The 21,118-nt window shown below is 39.5% G+C and overlaps 2 protein-coding genes across 2 annotated transcripts; one reads left to right on the forward strand and one right to left on the reverse strand.

The window, feature by feature from the left end:
• Window positions 1-3,432: 3,432 nt before the first annotated feature.
• LOC138021987 (tubulin beta-4B chain-like) lies at window positions 3,433-8,577 on the reverse strand. The gene is made up of 6 exons (XM_068869013.1): window positions 8,419-8,577; window positions 8,229-8,337; window positions 7,970-8,080; window positions 7,426-7,883; window positions 5,080-5,574; window positions 3,433-4,218 (listed from the first exon to the last, which is right to left on the reverse strand). The coding sequence occupies exons 1-6, from the start codon at window positions 8,473-8,475 to the stop codon at window positions 4,105-4,107; spliced, it is 1,344 nt and encodes a 447-aa protein (XP_068725114.1). The 5' UTR covers window positions 8,476-8,577; the 3' UTR covers window positions 3,433-4,104.
• Window positions 8,578-9,919: 1,342 nt separating this feature from the next.
• On the forward strand, window positions 9,920-20,534 carry LOC138018942 (nudC domain-containing protein 1-like). The gene is made up of 6 exons (XM_068865617.1): window positions 9,920-10,223; window positions 12,218-12,725; window positions 15,614-15,896; window positions 16,258-16,411; window positions 17,330-17,455; window positions 18,759-20,534. The coding sequence occupies exons 1-6, from the start codon at window positions 9,954-9,956 to the stop codon at window positions 19,167-19,169; spliced, it is 1,752 nt and encodes a 583-aa protein (XP_068721718.1). The 5' UTR covers window positions 9,920-9,953; the 3' UTR covers window positions 19,170-20,534.
• Window positions 20,535-21,118: the final 584 nt, after the last annotated feature.

Consider the following 21,118-nt stretch of genomic DNA (forward strand, 5'->3'; position numbering starts at 1 on the left):
CCATCCATGTTCTTTCTTGGCTTCCCTGTGTTTTGTTAGAGTTCTTCTATTCGCCCTTGTCACACGGCGGCCATATTGTCCCGGGAGACCCAAAAGAGCTTCCAAGGTCAAGCCTCGCAGTGGAAACCATGGGGATGAGGCTTGGCGTGGTAAAACAAAGCTTTTTTGGTCTCCCGGGACAATATGGCCGCCGTGTGACAAGGGTGAATAGTTTTGAACAGTTATTTTAATATTTTAGTTAATTCTATGACCATTCGATCAGTGCTGAAATTGTCTAAAATTGCGTGACCTAACCCCTTTAAGTGTCTAGTCATTCTAGAGCTGGAAAACTAATTGGGAACACCGTAAACTGAAATTAAGAGGAACTCAGGTCAAATGTTGATTTTTGAGAGGGGAAACCGGAGAAAACCTCACAGTGCAACAAACTCAACTCACATGACGCGAGTCTGGGAATCGAACCCGAGCCATACTGGTGGCATACGTGCCAACTCTCCCGGATTATCCGGGAGTCTCCCGGATACGGAACGAATCTCCCGGTCTCCCGTACGGGTCATTAAATCTCCCGGATAAAAACGACTCTGAACCTTGCACAGACGTTTCTCCATTCTAGACTCAAATTGCATCCCCAAGTTTAAAAAAAATCGATTTTTTCAAACTCATTTCATTGTTTCTTAATGCATTTCTTCATCTCTGAGTTTCAAACACACGTTAATAGAACTAAACAAAACTAGACCCTCCGTGAGGGTACACTGGGTTGCCTGTGGTACGTGCAGCCCCGGAGGTGGGGGGGGGGGGGGGACTCCCATATGGAACACACGGGGATGCTAGTCGGAAATTTTAAATTTAACCCCTGAAGGAGACCATCTGGGCGTGGCTCAAGCTTTTTGTGACTCCTAAAGGAGACCAATCTGGGCGTGACTTAAGCAAATTTTGACCTTGGCGGCTTAAAATATTGGCGCTTTGCCCGAAACACCCTAAGCGAGACCAAAATCCAAAATTTACACCCCTAAGCGAGACGACGAGCATCCCCGTCTGTTTCATATGGGAGTACCCCCCCCCCCCCCCCCGGGCTTGCAAAAACTAACCAAAAGGTAATTAACAGGTCCTCACACGTTCGTACGACGAAACAGATCCTTTTCTGAGGTTAAAAACCTGGCTACTGGCCTAACTCTTCTTCCTACTTTCCCAACCGCGAGAAAACCGCGGTAAATCAGCCATCGCCAAAAAATGTTTTTTTTTTCTCAAAAAATATTTAAGTTAGGGGGAAAAAATACATCATTTTAAAGCTAAGAAAATAAGCTTTCCAACAGCATATAACTTATTTACAGAAAACTGAAACATTTTATAAAAGCGAAAGTTGAACGAAAAAATTTAAGAAAAATAACAGTAAAATATGTTTTCTAGGCAAAATTTGGTCATTTTAGCGTTGATTACGAATTTTTGGATGCAAAACTAATATTTTCTGCAATTTATCTGCCTTCTTGGACATAAATTCGACCGAAAACTGATAAGGCACGAATATTTTTAGATTTTTAGGAATAATAGATAACGTGGTTCAATGCGTAATGTGATAATGCGATAAAAGTGTCAAATTTGCGACCCATTGCTAACGGCAACGGAAGCGATCGCATTACGAATAATTAACCTCTGTTGCCAAAAACCACTCAAATAACCGGTCAGTGTAAAACGCAGACTGCAGACTGCAGACCAGGGATAATATGCAGACTGAGGGTAAAATGCAGACTGCAGACTGTGGGTTAGTAAAATACTAATGAAAAAAGAGTTATAAGAGTGTTAGTAGCCGTTTGGACTTTCACACTGAAACCCCAACACAGCTCCCATCGCTTTGGTTGCCCCACCGCATGTTTTATCGAACTCTGTAAGAATTGAAGCTGTTTGAATCCTTGTTGTTGTTTGAAAAAGGACAGTTTCGTTAAGTGAGTTGCTTTTAGGCAAAGAAGTCACCACCCCGTAAATACCGGGTTTTTGTAAGTTTCTTTTTCTGTCAAGTGTGATAAAGTTTGACAATGAAATGAGCGAAGTCAAAACAAAGATCACAATCGCCCAACTCTTGTTTATGCAAAGTCAAAATTTACTCTCCAAGACGTGTACGACGTGATTTATCACCAGGTAATTCCATCATTTTGGAAATAGCAGCTACTTTATTATTCATCTGCGTCACAAGTTTTCACTGATTTTGGGGCTCATTTTGTTGAAACTCAAGCACGCTTCCAACAGGCCTGTGAACCCTTCCTGCTTACAGAGCAATACTAAAAAACTTCTCCCATATCACATTTGAACCTTAAGCTCGAAAATTCAATACACAACATGATATTATAATTCACAAAGGCAGAAAATACCACAGAATCCTTTTCCAGCGAAAATTTTATTGAAACAAACAACATATTTGCTCTTAGAGGCGAAAACCTCTTCCTATTTGATTGCGTGCGTGAAGACAAGAAACTCAATTGTGTCAAATTACCATGTACTTCAGGTAAATACTGCTCACTTTGATTTCGTCTCGACGGGTGATAGATTGTTGTCGAAGTCCAGTACTCGTCGCTTTTGAGATTCATGCCTAGTTTATCCAACTGACTTTCCATTATTGAGCTCCATAAGGGTATATTTTGTTTAAGGATCCACTAAAACGCCATTCGCGTTGCATGACTTTCGACGCCATTGCAGGCTAAGTTAATGATTCTACTGTGTCCACAAGAGAAATCTACGCAGTTCCACTACCCTCTCGATCCTAAGAAAATACGCGCAGAAGGCTCTATACACAAAGACACTACTTACCAGGGGAGTGACAGGCAAGACTTTTACCGACACGGAAAAAAAAAAAAAAAAAAAAACGAAAAAAAAAAAAAAAGAAAACAAACAAACTAAACGTAGACCTCGACTGGGTTTGCCTTATAAGGCAACCCAGTAATGACTTCCTTTAGCTATCATAGTCATATAACCGATTGTTTGATTGGATCTCCGAATAACCAATAAAAATTCTTGACATAAGTACCCTGTTTTCCCGCAAATTCACAATGGCGGCAGAATATTCCTGTATTCTGAAGGAGCTGCTGGGGGATGGGAAGGTGCGTTTATGGGGGGGGGGGGGGGGAGGAGAGGAGGGGAGGGGGAGTGGGTAGGTTGATCGAGGGGGAGGGGTGGGGAGACCGGATGGAAAAAATCTCCAGAAGGTTGACACCTCTGTGGTGGGGACCCTGAAAAACGCAGACTGCAGACCGTCTGTAAAATGAAAATTCGGTTAGCTTTCTTAGGCCTAAATAACATTCAGGTTAGCCTGTTTACGGTTAGCTCTCAATAATAGTGAGGGTAACGCCATATTTTACCCCTGGTCTGCAGTCTGCATTTTGGCGTGACCGATACTGGTGGGAGGCTGGTGCTCTCACCACTGCACCCCCAAGGAAAAGTCGGGTATTTGCAATACACGTAATGCTTTAATTGCACATTTATTGTAGAATAAAGGAAAAGGTTCTCTGAAATCTATTCCTGGTCAATCCCAATAGGCGGAGAAGGTCAAAGCCTTAACATTAGTGTACAGGAGCTTTGGGAAAAGGTGAGGAAACAGCCCAAATTAAAGAAGGCACGTCATTCATATGTATTGCTTTCCACACATTTTGATTGACTGATGTCGGGATGATTATCTCTATGCCGCCAAGGAGAAACAAAGCCTTATCCTCTTGGTAAAGCTATTGGTCTGTTACTTGTTCAGGAATTGTAAACATAATTTTACTATTCACCACGGTGTGGGTGAAAGTTGCCCATATCTCCCTTCCCTTTTACTGTTTTAGTGAACAATTTTATCACAAAAAAGTTGACCACTCTGAATCTGGAAAAAAAAATTTTTTTCTCAAGCTTTATTCACGATAAGCTGATTACAGCTAAGGTCAGAACTACTGCGGCACACTTATGACTTGATTCTTTTTAAAAGTCTCTGCTGAAATATAAATGAAACTTGAAAAATAGCCTTTTCTACTACCGAAAAGACTAACAAACTATTCACATTATGTGACTACAACAAAAAAATTCAAAAAAAGATCAGTTTAAATGCGATTTTACTGGAATTGGTTCTTTCAAAAAAGATGCCATTTATGCAGCTTCGCCTTCCTCCTCTTCTTCCTCATCAAATTCACCTTCTTCTTCAGCAGTTGCATCCTGATACTGCTGGTACTCGGAGACAAGGTCATTCATGTTGGATTCAGCCTGAAAAATAAATATGACACCTCAGGTTTGATTCTCACATGACTTTATTGATGGAGCACATAAAAAAAAATGGAGATCAGTTTTAACAATCCCTGCTAGTTATAATGGCAAAAAGAGTGGGGGACTTAGCTCCCAGGCTGTGACCTGACCTTCTGGATAAGGGTACCGGTAAGTTTTTTTAGTACTTTGATTTCCTTAGAATTGTTATTTTTTCCTCCTTTGTAAGTTTGTGTGTCATGTGGCAAATAAACAATTCTAATAATTATAATGAAAGAAATTACCTTTTTTAAGCGTATATTATCTCTAAAGGAATATAACCTAAACTTCCCTCTGGCTTGATAGCCCAGTCCGCAAAGCAGTGCAATTGCACAGCAATGGGATCCAATCCTGTCAAGCCTGGATTTTGGTTGCACCTGCTTAAGTTTTTGAACTGCCATGATCTTTCTAACTTTCATTACAACTGTACCTATCTGTTCCCCAATAGACCTAATTGACTGACTCAATGTTGCACCCAATTCAAACCCTTTGGAAATGTTTTAGTCCAGGCATTTCCATATCATTTAAATATGAAAGCTACATTATCATGCAAATACAGTACACAAGGAACATTAAATTCAGGAAGAGTTTCTTTGGGTACGACACTGAGTTAACCGATTATGTCTATCAGTGACTGTAAACTGCCTAACAAGTAGAAAAGTAGAAACCCCCAAAGAGAATGGTAAAATAGCCCTGAGAAGCCTGGATTGAATGGCTAAAAGTGTACTTCACTTCCATTAAAAGCAATAATTTCTTTGATTTGCCCCACACAAAGACTGAATCAATTTCTTCCCCAAATTCTAAAGCGTAAGGGCAGAAATTTACCTCAGTGAATTCCATCTCGTCCATACCCTCGCCAGTGTACCAATGCAAGAATGCCTTTCGCCTAAACATAGCAGTAAACTGCTCACTGATGCGCTTAAACAGTTCCTGGATTGCAGTGCTGTTGCCAATGAAAGTGGAAGACATTTTCAGACCACGGGGTGGGATGTCACAAACAGCAGTCTTTACGTTATTGGGGATCCATTCCACAAAATAGGAGCTGTTCTTGTTCTGCACATTGAGCATTTGTTCATCCACCTCCTTCATGGACATACGGCCACGGAACATGGCAGCCACAGTCAGATAACGTCCATGCCTTGGATCACAGGCAGCCATCATGTTCTTGGCATCAAACATCTGCTGAGTGAGTTCTGGTACTGTGAGGGCACGATACTGCTGGGAACCTCTGCTGGTGAGGGGTGCAAATCCAGGCATGAAGAAGTGAAGACGAGGAAAGGGAACCATGTTCACAGCGAGTTTCCTCAGATCAGCATTCAGCTGTAAAAAAAAAAAAAAAAGACAATAATGAAGAGGTGAACACCTCACAAAATTAGGACAGGGATGGCACTAGGATTTTTCAATCTGGGTCCTGGGACCCGCATGTTCGGCCAAATTGGGGTCCCAAGTATTTTTTGGGGGTCCCAAAATCTTGGTGACTCTCTGCGAGAAAAAGAGTATGTTTTAGATTATGAGAAAAAGAGAGTAACCAACTTGGAATTAATATTGACGCATATGCATATGCATAGGACCGGCCGACAAAGGCTTTTTCTAGAGCCGTTACATTCATTCTTGCACAAGAACTCTGTTAATGAAAGAGCACCTTTCCCAAGGGTTTCGCATCACTGGCTTCCTTCCTTAGGAGCAACGAACAGTGACGTCTTTTGCTATATATTTGCATTCAGTGACTTGCAGAGTACATTCCTCTGAAGAATAACTAACTTTGTTTACACAGAACTGTTTTTGACATTTAGCATTTCTTAAACCAAACAGATGAAGACTGATGCTAGGCCTTCAAATTAAGATGACATCCCACAACTTTTGCCTGTTTTGGAGTGGATTAAATTCTCTGCAACAGTGAAGATAATGGCCTTTAGTAAAGGCAGCTGGTTAATTCCACATGGGCCTTTCAGACAGTGGATTACGATTTTTAGGGTTACAAAAGGTAAAAAACATGCTAAAATTTTATCATGAAAAGAAATAAAGTCTTTTAGATCACAGAAAGGGAAGTCACAAAAAAACGTGTCGTCAGCATATTCGTCTTGACAACGGGGGAGTAAGTGTCAACACCGTTGCTATTTGCAACTAAGACGATTACCGCCCCAAAACTTAACAGAGAATTGGAAATTTGTAAAGCGATACCTCAAAAATGTTTGCAAAAAGTAAAACCACAATTATTTGAAAATCGATTGGCAAACTTTGAGGACTGCAGGTTACTGTTGCTTCATCAGTGACCATGTTCGTTTTTAAAATATCAATTTTAAAACGCGTTGTCTCCCTCGACCTTGCAAGAAACCCGGGAGGTATCAGGTAAAATAGTTTTCGGTCTATTTAGGAAAAATCCCTTGAAAAATGGCTGATAAATAATTTAAAGAAATCTCCTGAATATTGAATAAAGCGTCAGTGAATAGTTGGCTGCTTGTTCTTAAATTTCACGAAACATTTCATTGCGCAATAAATTTTATACTCAGGCTAGTTGCTAAGGCGCCGAGAAGTTACAATATTCTCGAATTTTCTCACGGATATCTTGACTAGTCATGTATAACTTTGTGAGCTATTCCTAATAGACGGTGTCCCATGAAAACTAAAAAAATCGCCACTGATATTGCAGCTGTTCGTCTGGGCGTGAGATATTATGAGTCGGTTTTGTTTGTTTGTGATTACATACAAGTACTTCATTCGAAATCAAAACTTGAGCAACTGTACATATCGATCTGATTTCGTTTGAGTTCCAAGTGCACATTTTCGCAGTTTGGGATCGCGGTGTCTTGAGCAATGGTTGAGAAATACATACACATCGCTTGAGCGGCAAATGTCTTCGTTTGAATGTATGGGTCGCTGATGTGATTCGAAATACTGTTATCGCCAGTTGAATTTCTTGATTTATACGAATAATAAACTAAGCAAAACTATATTATTCTGCAGCCAAATTTTACCTTCTACTTGGAGGCTGTTTAACTTAACGTAGTTTCGACCTACTAGGTGCAATATCTTTCAACTTGAAAGCGACGCATTTAATGAAAGCGAAGGTTGCAACTACTTCTGTGTGCTAAAATTGTTTAGAACATTCCATTTGCAACAATTTTTAGTGAAAAGAAAAATTTTCTCGAAGACATTATTAACCAACGTTACCTGTCCGGGAAATCGAAGGCAAGTCGTGACACCGCTCATCGTAGCTGATACAAGATGATTCAAGTCGCCATAGGTTGGTGTGGTGAGCTTCAGAGTTCTGAAACAAATGTCGTACAGTGCTTCGTTATCGATGCAATATGTTTCATCGGTGTTCTCAACCAACTGATGCACTGACAGTGTCGCATTGTAAGGTTCCACAACGGTGTCTGATACTTTTGGTGATGGTACAACGCTGAATGTGTTCATGATTCTGTCTGGGTATTCTTCTCTGATCTTAGAAATGAGAAGCGTTCCCATGCCGGATCCGGTACCACCGCCCAACGAATGTGTGAGCTGGAAGCCTTGAAGGCAATCACAGCCCTCAGCCTCTTTACGAACGACGTCGAGTACCGAATCTACAAGTTCAGCTCCTTCTGTGTAATGTCCTTTGGCCCAGTTGTTTCCTGCACCGCTTTGACCTAGAAAGAATCGGGCGGTATTGCGTAAATGCAACTGAATACGCTTTATATAACAAATCACATTGTTCTTTACGGCTTGTGCTTACCAAAAACGAAGTTATCAGGTCTAAAGATTTGTCCAAAAGGACCTGATCGGACTGAATCCATTGTGCCAGGTTCCAAATCAACTAGAACAGCTCTCGGAACGTATTTTCCACCTAGAAAAGGTTGGAAGCTTATACAATTAGCAAAAATGGAAACGTTGCTTGCAAATCAAACATGCACGCTTTGGGCGCGAGGCGAAGCGACTACGTAGCACGGGCAGAAACAAAATCAAAATGTTTGATCTCCAAGAGAAACAGTTACCTGTCGCTTCATTGTAGTACACGTTGATTCTTTCTAGCTGGAGGTCGGAATCTCCATGGTAGGTTCCAGTTGGATCGATGCCGTGCTCATCAGAAATCACTTCCCAGAACTGCGAGGCGAAAAGAATATCGAAGACGTGAGTGCTTTCGAACCAAAAAAGTACACGTTATGTGTGCATCGTTAACTTTACCTTGGCGCCGATCTGGTTTCCGCACTGTCCAGCCTGGAGATGAACGATTTCACGCATTTTGAGAACTTTTCTGGATAAAGATACAACCTTCTTACGCTTCAAGTCGTTAGTTTGAAAATGGTCGCTTGGTGATTGTGGCGCGCTTTATATTTTAACGAATAATTTATGCAAAATACCCCATAAAGAGAGGGAGGGGAGTACTGGGGTCGAGCGGTTACTTGTTAAAAACCTGCTTTACCCACCTATAAACCACGCAAAATTACCTTTGAATTTTAAGTAGGCACCGTCCCCGGGCACCGTCCTTACATTCAATTTACCTGACATGCTGCAACAAAGAGTAAATAATAAGAATAGAATAGGATAAAACAAAAACTCCTTTTTCCTTTTTTTCCTTCCAAGTCCACCCCTTTTGTTGTTAGCCCAGTTCTCGGCCACAAAAGACGTAAAGTTGTATTTCTTACCTTGGAATAGCCATAAGGACTTGAAATTTCATAGACAACTAACTTCAGCATTCAGTTAATACATGTAAAGCCATCGACTGCTCAACGCTGCTTTCTCCAGAGTAATAACGAAAATGGAGGCTTCGTTCGTGGGTCCAGAACTTTATCGGTCAGCGGGCCTAGTTATCGGCCACAAAAGAGTGAGTTTTTGTTGTTAAGTCACTTATAACAGGGACCGCGCAGGGGGTGGGGCTGGGGAACCCCCCCCCCCCACTTTTTTGGCTGATGAAATCACTATTTTGAAAATTAACTTCACTTTAGGCAGTTTTAGATCCATTTGTAGCCATTTCAGATGACTTTAATTTCAAATTTTCCCGGGGAAGCATGCCTCCGGACTCCCCTAGTTGGGTCACGCTAACGCGTTCGCATTAGCCCCCCCCCCCCCCCCACTTGAAAATCCGCTCCGCGGGCCTTAAATAAGGCTTGTGTTTGATATTTCGACCACAAAAGTATCCTTAAAGAGCTTTGTTTCATGTTAGAAAAGGAAGTCTTTTGCACACCTAGTTTCTCTCTTAAGCGCAGTCAAGCGAGGCTAAAAAGATGTGGGTATTTCAAAACGGGGTTAAGTCAGCACTCATAGTTTTAATTCAGATCTACTGTCAGAACATGGCACCGCGATACAAAACTATAAGCGCTTTTTAGTTTTTGACGGCGAGCAGAGTGGTCGAGAATAGGCAAATAGGCAAAAGTACTAAGGAAATATTGAGGAGTGAATTGGTGAATTTAGGTCAAAGAATAAAACAGGCAAGCAAAAGTTTGTATTTGACGAATAGATTTATCAATCTACGTTCTTTATGCCAAGATTGAATTGGCTCATTTGAATATAAACTTGAATTAGACCATGTAATTCGAATAGCCATAAACAAACACGTTTTCGGGGAAACCAAATTCACCTTCTTGCTCAATAGTATATAGTAGCTGGAAACGATGAAAGTTAAGACCAGATCCATTTGTGGCGCGAAAAATAAACGTTGAACAAAAAGTGGCCGAGAACTGGGCTCGACCGAGAAGTGGGCCCCATACTGTAATGCCAACATGGAGTCTCTTCGCCCTGATCGCGACCTTTTGAATCACAAATTTGAGGGCTACAAACTATCAGGCAACTCTCTAGATGTATGTTCGACAACCTTGTTGTCCGCAGTCAGTGATGTTAGCCTTAAGGACGAACTATTAATTTCTTTTCAACACGTGAGAGCATTTGGAAACGTAAATCACCTCGTCCTGGATTCGTGGACTGACGGCGGGAAAACGGAGGCAGTTTACTTCGTTGATGAAAATTACGAAGTACAAAGAGCTGATGTCAAAGTAAGTATGAGAAAACTTCTAAATCTCATGGCTGAAGAGATGACCAAGTTAAGGATTTAGAGACACAACACAACACAACACAACAAAAGTTTATCCACACATGCATAAATGCACCTATCAATGTTAAGCCCCAGGGAGGGGGGTCGGGCTAACCACAGGAGTTTGATTGTGAGGTCTGTCCTCAGGGTAGGGATTTGGATCGTATGTGACGTCCCCAGGCTAGCGATTTTGATTGTACAAAGGACATTTTACCACCCTCACTTGCCGCCGGGTGAACATTTTGTCCCAGGGGTGGGGAATTTGAATATTTTTTAATGAAAATGTCAAAATCCCCACCCCATGCCCGACCCCCCCTCCCTGGGGCTTAACATTGATAGGTGCATAAATACAAAATAACTGCACACCGCAAATAGCATCTAAGCTAATCTAGGCGGTGCAGAGTTAAGATATATATAATATAAAGTAATAAATATTAAATATGGGAAAAACACATACATATCTGCTAGAAATATGTTAGGAAAATTTTATCAACAAGATTATAGACATCAACATAAACCCCCTCATGCACTAAAAACTGCAACAATTTAGTGAAGGTGTTTTTTGAATAATTGCTTCGGTTTTGGTTTCGACTTTGAAACAGTTATTGAAATTAGTGGCCATATGAGATGACCAACGGTTTACCAGATGACCAGTGTTTGGTTTATAAAAATCCGGGCTGCCAGATGAAAAAACAATGAACAACCCTGGCTGCCAATCATCATAAGCAGCAGCTGACTTATCAGTTTTCTATTGTTCTATTGTCAATGCCCTAGAGTTGTGTGAAGTTAATTATTATAATAAAAATAATAGTAATAATAAATAATATCAATTTGCTGTAGTTTATAATTTTTCTTTGTGTTGGATATTTGTAGGTTATACAAACCATAATCATATAGGAAAATGCAAGAGACAGTATCACAAATGCGTAGGCAATGGAGATCGAAAACACCATTTTGAAAATACCAAAACTTATATCCAGACATCCGCGAAAAAACACAGGCGCACACTAAGAACTTTGGGATATTCAAGCTTGTCATGTGATTGCATTTCAACATGGCATTTAGTTGTAGGGGGTTTCCCAATGGACAAAAGAAGAATTTATCAGGGGAACTAAATTAATGTGTCTTGAAAAGGGCTAACCTGAATTTTTCTTAAAATTTTGAGCTCTGTGAAAGACCTACTGTAGTTTGGTTTTTACAGCATTTGATTAGGAGATTAAAGTGCTACTATGACCAAAAATCAAGTCTACTTTTTCTTTGTATTTCAAAACTATGTTGACTGAATGCTTAGTGACTGAAGTTTTGAGCTTTCATTTCAAAAAGACACCTGTTTATTTTGACTGGAACTTTCCTATTTAATTGTCCGCCATTACTAACTTTAAAAATTTTGAGAGAGCTGGATCGAGGATAAGATGACGTCAAAGACTCACTAGTTTAAAAATGCAATGCATGTGCATGCGCTTAAATTAATATGCAGCACCAGAGTTTCGAGCTTTCAGACTTTTAAACTCGTATTTTGCATGTAAAATAAGCTGCGTTTACAGGCTGCAATCTTAAGCTAGTGAGTCTTTGACGTCGTCTTATCCTCGATCCAACCCTCTGAGGTCCAATCGGTCAGTCTTGAACGTGAGTGGATATAATTCGAAGCTCAAAAGTTTTGCCAGTCAGGTGTCAAGCAAACATGCTTTGAAAATCTGAAGGAAAAAGGGAAGTGAATTTTTTGATCATAGTAGGACTTTAAGGTACTTGAGTTGTAACTTACACAATTTAAATACTCAAAGAACATGCTAATAATGGTATATTATCATATATAAATGAAGATGAATTTATCAACTTTAATACAAATTGCTTTTCTGCCTTTTTGGCCCTGTTTCTTTTGAAGAACTCTGATCTGATATTATAATAATTCTTGTTAGAGCAATAAAGAAATAACAGCACTTATTTTTGTTTCCACAGTATCAAGAAAAGGAGATTTCATGTGTAGAGACTGTATTCAAAATACCTTCTACAGAGAAAGCAAAAGAATGTTTAAATGCAACTTTATTCTTTCCTTCATCATCACTGGCTTGCCTGTCTGATGGGTCTGGCAAGCTGTTCCTGGTTTTCACCGAGGACCGCACTAAAGACTTACCAAATAGTGATCCTTGGAAAGTAGCTACTGTGTATCAGTCTGAACAGCCATCGCTTATCCTTCATGCCATTCAAAACCCAGAGACTGGGTCTGTCAGTTGTTTATTGCTGAGTATCTCTGAGAATGACACTTCCACTTCAGTCAAAGATGCACACATTGTTCATTTAGAGTTGGTTACATTTTCCAAAGTGAAAGGGTCTTCCACGGTTGGTAGCTTTAGCTTTGAAGGGATACAACATTTTAAAGGATACAGTGGACCAATGTATGCTGCTATTGAGCCTGGTTGTTCTGCTCTTCTGGTGGCAAGTGATAAACCATTTTCACACGTGACAGGTAAATTAGAAACAAGGAAGTACATCTATACTAGTATTAATCTGGGTTCAGGGATCCATATTTAGCAGTTTCTTTACACATAAGTATTGCGGGTTTATATTTTGTTTTGCTAAACTTCTGACAACACAATGCAGTGCGATGATTTTGCGACTGAAGTTTGCGAAATTGCAACTAAATTTTTGTAACTTGTTGCAAAATTGCAACTGGAAATTTCCATTAATTTCCAGCCCTGACTGTACACCTTAGGAGCTACTTGCCCAGGCAAAATTTGGGTTTCCCTTGCCAAAGAGTATGTATAGTTTTATTATTTAGCATAAATGAATGTTCATATATTCAAACTGCAAAATGAACGTAAAATAAATGTTAGGAAGATCATTGCAGTTAGATTATAAAGCGACTTGTGTACTTGCAAGCAAGCCAGAAAATGTCAGTCTTCAATGGGATTTGAAGCCATGAAAGTGTGATTACGTGGGACAATGTTTTCAGGCTCGCTTGCATCTGCCTAATTTGCTTAGCTAACTACGATGATCTTCCTAAGTTTTTTTTATTCAGAGTAGACTTATAGAATAGCAGTATTTGTAGCTTGTTTTTTTCTTTATTGGAGGTGGTAAAACACCCTGTAAATTATGCCATAATTAAGTCAATTTCAAGAGTTGCGTTTTATAAGTAAAGAAAATTAATGATTTCACAAAGACAGTGAACAAAAGCATACAAACAATATTTTAATCTTTTCCTGGAAACTACTGAATTGACATTAATTTTCATTGTAGAGGCAAGTGTCATGTTAAAAAGATCAGAATGGAGCTACATTGTACAGAATAACATATCATATAAATTTTTGAAAATATATAGATGTGAATTTTCGACACCCAAAGGATGACTTTCGGAGTAATTTTACTTGTCTGTAGGACAGGACAACTGCGAATAGGGATCCATGGAACCCTGTGGGTTATATGTATAATTATTATGATATCTTACAGATAGTATATGTGCTAAAATTGGTCAATTTCGCAGCAGTATTCTGCAATATGGCCTTCTTGATTTAACTGCCAAGAGATAATGATATCTTACGAACCTAGTTTTTCAGGTTGTATTTTTACAGCTCCTCGCTTTTTCCAGTTCAATAAATTATTACTAGAGTGTAAGACACAAGGACCTTAACCTTTTCCACCCTAGAAATGACACTTTTAGATTTTAAGCTGTCTAATTCCATGGGGGGTTCAGGAGTGAATGGATTAAAATTGAACACGTCAGGTAAAGATGCTAGCGGACTAACTTTTAATGAAAGTTTCTAAATTAACTGTGGTACTGCGTCTCTGGAGATTGAATCTCAAAATTTGGGTTTTGCCGTACAAGTTGATTATGGTAAAGTAATTACTATAAGAAAGACTTGTGAGACAACATTTTGATCATTAGCCCTTCGTCAGGGCTCTGATGGGCTAACACTTGAGATTTCAGCTTAATGGGTTATTGCTAATATGTTCTGTGCATCTTGAGATACTCTGATTTCCTATCGGCGGTGCTTAGTAATACAGGGATATTTTTGCGTGGTTCAAAACTATGCGGAGAAAGCAGAACTTAGCAAGTGCTTTTGGTATCCAAAAAGAAAATTGGGGGTAATCATGCATTTTTCAGAGATAATTAAGCTTCAATTTGGCAGAGAATGCCATACATTGCTTTGTATTTTAAAACTTTTTACAAATATTGTTGATTAATTATCTTTAAAAAATGTACGGTTAGTCCCCCAATTTTCCTTTTGGATTTCAATAATACTTGTTAAGATCTGCTTTTCCCGCATATTCAGTAAACCGCGCAAAAATACCTTTAAAGTAGCAGGCACCGTCCTTAGTAGATATGACTCTGTCTAGAGCGATTTTCAATTGAGTGTCGTAAAACCAAAACCAAAGTAATTACTTTGACCAATCAGAAAGGACGCGGACAATCCGGTAAACCAATCAAAACTCGAAGTAATTACACGTAGCCGACACAAAGCGCGGGAAAATGTGCTCGCGCGAACCACGATTGGTTTTGGTTTCACTTCTGATTGGTTGAAAAAGGGGCTGCGAGAACTTTGAACGAATCACTGAGTGAACTAATTATAAGCCAAAGTAATTTGCTAATTACTTTTGACACTCAATTGAAAACCATTCTAACACCAGACGGGTTTATTGGTCAATGAGTGGAAGTCAGGAGTCAATGGGTCAACAACCTCTACATCCACTCAAGAATTATGTCCAACCCTTTAACCCATTGATTCCTACGAGTGGTACTTAACAGATCTTACTCTGTCTAATGCCAGACCATTTTACTTGTCACTAGGGTGTGGTTCAGGAGTCAATGGGTTAAGTTACCTCTATCAACTATAGTGTGACATATATGAAACCAAATTTTCGACTAGCCTACAGTATTTCCCTCAAACTGGGTTATGAAGAGGTCTTGATTAGTAGTGACACAGACATTTCCATATTGAGAAGAAAGAAGAAAGAAATGAAACTATTCATTTAATTAACACAATGAAAGTCAATGATACCAGAGGTTATCCCTTTCGATGGTATCTGCCCCGATCTTATTAAGTGAGAGTCAATTTTGATGAGGGAGGAAAACCGGAGTACCTGGAGAAAATCCCTTGGAGTCAGATTCAGATCAATTGAAACTAGGCTCACATACACGTACGACCTTGAGGCCAGGATTGAACCCAGGTTAGAGGCCTGGTTGGGAACCGCTAAGCCACCCTAACTCTCCAATTCCTCCCTAATTGCTTTTGTCTGAGTAACTGGATATTGCTATCACCAGACAAAAATAATTATTAATGTTTTACATTTCAAAAGGGGATCTATTGGGCAGGAAAGGGTTAAAAGTACATAATTGAAACTTATCTCTTATATTAGGTGATGAGGAGCTGTCTACATCATTTGAAGGAAATGACAAAAAGCAAGACACAAGAGATGAAAAATCCAGCAGTCTGTTTGCACCTGTGTACAAATGGTCGCAAGATAGTGAAGATATCACAGTGAAATTCCAAATTCCAGATGATACAAGCAAAGCCAATATTAAGTGTGAAATTAAAGCAGATTCCTTGAATGTTAGTATTGGGGGAAATGTCTTGTTAAGTGGAGAACTGTTTGCCAAGGTCAACTCTGAAGAAAGTACTTGGACATGTGATGGGAACAGGTACTAAATAATGAAATAAAGTATTTTTTTGTCATGGTGCTTTGAGTTGTTTTGTTTAAAAGTAATGTCTTGGTTAATGTTAAGTTGCATAGAATCTCCGCAAGAGCACACCCATCTCCATCACCCTGTCAGAAGGCCTGAAATTATGTGGTGCCAAGTTGGATGGAATCTATTAAATTTTCATTAAAATTCTGAATGCTTGGAGACTTTGGAATCAAATACAATCAGTTTCCATATTAGGTCATACATGGGCTGATAACCGAGATTGACTGAACCAATCAGAAAGCTAGGAACACAAATTTAATGATAAAATTTACTTGATGAATTCTGAACAAGGTTGTTTCTTCATGAATTTGTTTAGTGTTGAAGTGGTCCTTGTTAAGCAGACTCAAGAGCATCATTGGAGCAGTGTTGTGAAAGGTGATGACAGAGGGAAGTATGAACTGGTTGGAGAAGAAGCAGAGAGAGTGAAAGAGATTCACAACAGACTGGAGCACCTTACATCTGACAAACCAGTTAGTCCATTTGTTACTTTTGATGTGATAAATGAAATTACTGTGATGTCGAGTGATGTCTCACAATAATTATTTTTGTTTGGTATTCATTACTTGTTAATCTTTCAATTCCATGCTTGGAATGTACATGTAGCTGTTACAATGGCATAAAGGATGAAATTCCTTAATTATTGTTAAATAATCCATAGTGTGATGATACTAAGTGGAGTTGAGGGTTTTTGCTAGTGGACATGTGTGAAAAAAAAAACTACTGAAAAAACAAATGGGTGCTACTGAAACACACCTGAGTCAATATTATTAAAGAGAAGTGAAATTCTTATCATAGTGGAAAAGACTACTGAAAAACTAATAGGTGCTGCTGCCTCAAAAGGTCAACTGGAAGGTAAAGGGGGCAACGCTATCGAATTTGGGACCACCAAAACCGGGGTGATTTAAATCTGATGTGTATGCATGCGAAAGCATTATGCCCTACCATTTTGTCCACATTTCAGGTGTGATGCCAGTGACATGGAGTCAAAGGAATCTCTGCGAGAGCACATCAATCATCCCCACCTGAAGGAAAAAATTCCACTTACCGCTCTCTGGGAGCACATGTGACCAAAACATAAGGCTTCAGGAGACAAATTTTGAAAATTATAGATTTTTTAAAAATAGGGGGAAAGGGAGGAGGGTAAAGACCCTTAGTCTCACTGGCTTAGAAACAAGGCACCTCAACAAACAAACAAATGAAACACTGGACCCTCATGCTCAAAATTATGTAGCTGTCTTCCAACGTTATCCAGTGAAATACGAGATTGTAAAGAGCCACACTTGTCAAAGATTTTGACCCAAGACACAAGGTTGTCTTGCAATCCATGTCTCTTTTTGTGACAATCTGTAAAGTTATCAAAATGAATAAAGCCTGATCAACTTCTGTAGGTTGGCGACTCAAGAGGTAACACTATGTCATACTCTGACCAACAAATTGAAGAATGTGATGCCCTACCAGAGGATGTTGAATACATTTTTAGACTGGATGTTACAACAGGAGAAGTCACTCACAAGGTAATAGATGGCCATTAGTTTATCTTGGATGAGGGTTTTTCATCATTACTATAATTATAAGGGACAAATAAAATTATAATTAATGTCACTGTTCCTTGGTATCAACATAGTTAGCTTTTAACGCATAACGTAAGGCGCAATAGAACGAGACAACAGACGTATTGACGTTTTTTGAGGGGAACACTGCCTTGCGACTGGTTAGCCTATGCGACTTCTGGATTGCGTGATATAGAACAACCTCACTTATCTCCCCAGCACTACGAGCTGATTGGTAAACAGCACGTGCTGGATCGGACAAGAGTATTGGTAGCGAGCAATGTACAAAGGCAAACGAGCCAACAAGCTTGGGGGAAGTCGCTGCGCAGACTTAACCGCACCTCGTAGGAGTGACCCAATTTTAATGAAGGCAGGGTGATAAACCCAACCCATCTCCAAAGGGAGGGAGGGAGGGGAAAAAACTTTAACAAATGCCAACAGCTAGTTGGTTTACTATAGAAGACAAACTGCCAAGTGAACCTTGGACGGCTAACTGAGGCTTTTATAGCTAGACTCTGTCTATTAAAGTAGCCAGTTGTACAGCTTCTTCTATGAGCAGGTATTACATGTGCTCTTTAACAGTTATGAATGAGGCCTTAACAGATTTGGCCAATGCTGGTGTGCGTTATAAACTGATATCTACAACTGTAGCTAAATGTAAAAATAACTACTCAGAACATGGATGGAAAGTTTGAAAAAAAAAAAAAAAAGCAAAATAATACAATTTAGTAAGCAGGGATGGGCAAAACTGAAGAAGATTAAAGTGGATTGCAAATGGGGTTTTTGAAAACTGTTCAGCCTAACAGTTTTTCCAAGTTTTTTTTCTGTTGTTTATAACTTAAATTATTATGTATGTCCGACAGACATTTTCTGTCACGAAGCTTTGAGTTGTCTTGCTTAAAAGTAATGTTTGGGTTAATGTTAAGTTGCATAGCAAGTTGGGGTGAAATTGACACTTCTCTACCGTTAATTCTTTTTCATGACTGAATTATTTATTGTTATTTTTAGTAGTATATCCACCAGATAGGTTTTCGTCTCCTAAATACAGTTATTAAGTTAACCCAAATCAACTGAAATCAAACATTGGTGTTTGACAAGAGGGGAAACTGGAATACCCAGAGAAAAACCTTTTCAGAGCAGAGCAGCAAACCAACACAATCAACCCACATGATCCGGAGTCTAGGAATGGAACCTGGGTCACATTGCTGGGAGGGTTTTGCCATCCTTGCTGCTAATGGCAGGTTAATGTTATCCATTTTTATGCCAGGTATGCTTAGCAACTCATCAGTGGATCTTCAATGCAACTCTTAACCGAAGCCTCCCGCCAGCCTTCTGTATACGTCACGATGTTGATGCCCTTCTCTGGCAGCCCAAGGCTCAGGCCAGTTGCGAAGATAATTGGACACATGTGGGGACTTTTAATGCCCTTGGTTATGTCCAAGCAGCAAAAAGGGATCGGAAGTTCTCCACTTGTGCACCAAACATGTCCTTTGCTACACTGTGTGATTGCACAAGGCATGTTTATATTTACCAACAGAGTGAGAAAGAAGCAAAACATGCCAGCCAACATGTTGTGACATTGAGTACTCCAGATAATGAAATCCTCGGGCTTCAAGCTTCTAATGGAAGAGTGTTTGTCCTGACAAAACAAAGTTTGCATGTTGTCACCATGAAGTAAAGACAAAAGAGTTGATTCCTTCTTTACACCAGCAATGAACTCCATAGTACAACAAAGCCCTTTACAACCAACGTAGAATTAACAGGATAGTACATGTCATTTTATACATGTCTGTAAATGTAACTCAAATGCTCTTACAGGGGTTTCAGTAAAAGTTGGCAGCTGGTTTGAGTAGATTAACCCTTTCACTCCCAAGAGTGACACTTACAGATTTTACTCTGTCTAACACCAGACGATTTTACTTGTCAATGGGGAACCCCACGGGAGTGAAAGGGTTAACAACAGCTAGATTCACTCAAAAACTATGTCCCCATTAACCCTTTCACTCCCAAGAGTGACACTTATAGATTTTACTCTGTCTAACGCCAGACGATTTTACTCGTCAATGGGGAACCCCACGGGAGTGAAAGGGTTAACAAAGTGGCCTACCCTCCCCTTTTTCTTGGGGTGTCTAGGGTAATGCCCTTTCATTTTTATCTCATTGATGACAAAGTCTCAATGTGGTATAGTTAGGGGGCTTCAGGTCCTCATTGGATCACTTGATCAATGGGCTGTTAAATTTCAGACCTGTACAAGTGTGCTCCAAACGGAAGCACAAAGCTCCTGTGACAGGGTTAAATTGCTAATTTTTAGGGGTAATTCTGAATTTTCTAATGAGTTATCAAAATTAAAGTCTTAAAAGTCGTAGTGGAATATACATACCAATGCTCTACATAAATTTTCATCAATGAGATATCTCTTAGTTTTCAAAGAAGCTTCTCTGAGTGAAGTAGCCGACACTTTTTTTGGCTGTCGGTACTTATTGAAACTACTGAGTAGGGCACTCCTATTAATAATGATAATGACGTGTAAGTTAGAGCCTGTAACACCAGCAACTGCATCCCATGTCCTTAAAATCAACAGCATGAATATTCTTGCAGTGTCTTAGTTAACGTTTGTGATCTGTTGTTGCTGATAGAGAGTTAATGGTTTATAATAATAATATCAGACTTTTTGATTGGTATTGAAGTATCATTTGTTGTCTCACAATGTAGTCACTTCTGATGTGGATTATGTTTCGGCTGCATACTGCTAGTCTCCTTGAGGCTTCAGACAAACGCATGATACTTAAATATTAGCGTATACCTCATGCATGATGAACAACAACAACAACAACCTATTTCATGATTAAAGACTTTGTTATAAATTTTCCACTCAAACGTTTATCTACTTTTTCCTTACACTTGTATGTTTTAATATTTTGATCTGCGTTATCCTATAAAGCATGTTGAGAGTGCTTTTACAAGAACTTTATGTCAATGTTATGATTTTGTACTATTGTTATCATCATCATTAATAAAATGCTTTACTAGTAAATTGAAATAAGACTGCAAATCACTTCAAGTAAAGTTAAGGCTTATCAAATTGAAATACTGACTTTTGGTGAAAAGGGGAAATTGGAAACTCAACCCACATACGACACAAAAGTCTAGAATTGAACCTGGGATACATTGGTGAAAGGGGAATGCTCTTATTACGGCAGCAACCCTTCTTCTAAGTCTTTAATATCATTGACATTCTTATACGAGAAGACTGAAAAGTCAACCACCGCTTTGCTGATGGTATTGCAAAGGAACCTCTTTCTTTCCTTGCTAGCAAAGGTCTCTTTTCTTTTACCTTTACCGGGCTGTGCAGTAAAAGAGACTTCTGCCATGGGTGAAAACTCACTGTTTTGAACATGTGCAGTGCTTACTTAGCCACCGAAATTCTCGCGAGATACTTCATGTTGTGTGGGCTCACTTAACAACAGCGGAATTACTGTCAAGGAATATGCGGGGAACGGGAAGGGGGGGGGGGGCTCAAGTCACAATCTGCAAACATATCATGGGGCACGAGGTTTGAAGACTGCCTTCAAAAGTTGTGAACGGCAATTGGATCAAAGTGACTTTCAACCTAGAAGGCATAGGTCT

This window comes from Montipora capricornis, chromosome 10 (genome assembly GCF_036669925.1).
Source record: "Montipora capricornis isolate CH-2021 chromosome 10, ASM3666992v2, whole genome shotgun sequence".
Classification (NCBI taxonomy): Eukaryota; Metazoa; Cnidaria; class Anthozoa; order Scleractinia; family Acroporidae; genus Montipora; species Montipora capricornis.

What these genes read in the sequence shown, in the direction of transcription:
- LOC138018942 (XM_068865617.1), top strand. Translation starts at nt 9,954, where the DNA reads ATGGAGTCTCTTCGCCCTGATCGCGACCTTTTGAATCACAAATTTGAG. An exon ending in ACCATTTTCACACGTGACAG is followed by an intron (nt 12,726 to 15,613) that starts GTAAATTAGAAA and finishes CTCTTATATTAG; the next exon opens with GTGATGAGGAGCTGTCTACA. An exon ending in TGGACATGTGATGGGAACAG is followed by an intron (nt 15,897 to 16,257) that starts GTACTAAATAAT and finishes GAATTTGTTTAG; the next exon opens with TGTTGAAGTGGTCCTTGTTA.
- LOC138021987 (XM_068869013.1), bottom strand. Translation starts at nt 8,475, where the DNA reads ATGCGTGAAATCGTTCATCTCCAGGCTGGACAGTGCGGAAACCAGATC. An exon ending in GAAACCAGATCGGCGCCAAG is followed by an intron (nt 8,338 to 8,418) that starts GTAAAGTTAACG and finishes TTCGCCTCGCAG; the next exon opens with TTCTGGGAAGTGATTTCTGA. An exon ending in ACGAGATGGAATTCACTGAG is followed by an intron (nt 4,219 to 5,079) that starts GTAAATTTCTGC and finishes TTTATTTTTCAG; the next exon opens with GCTGAATCCAACATGAATGA.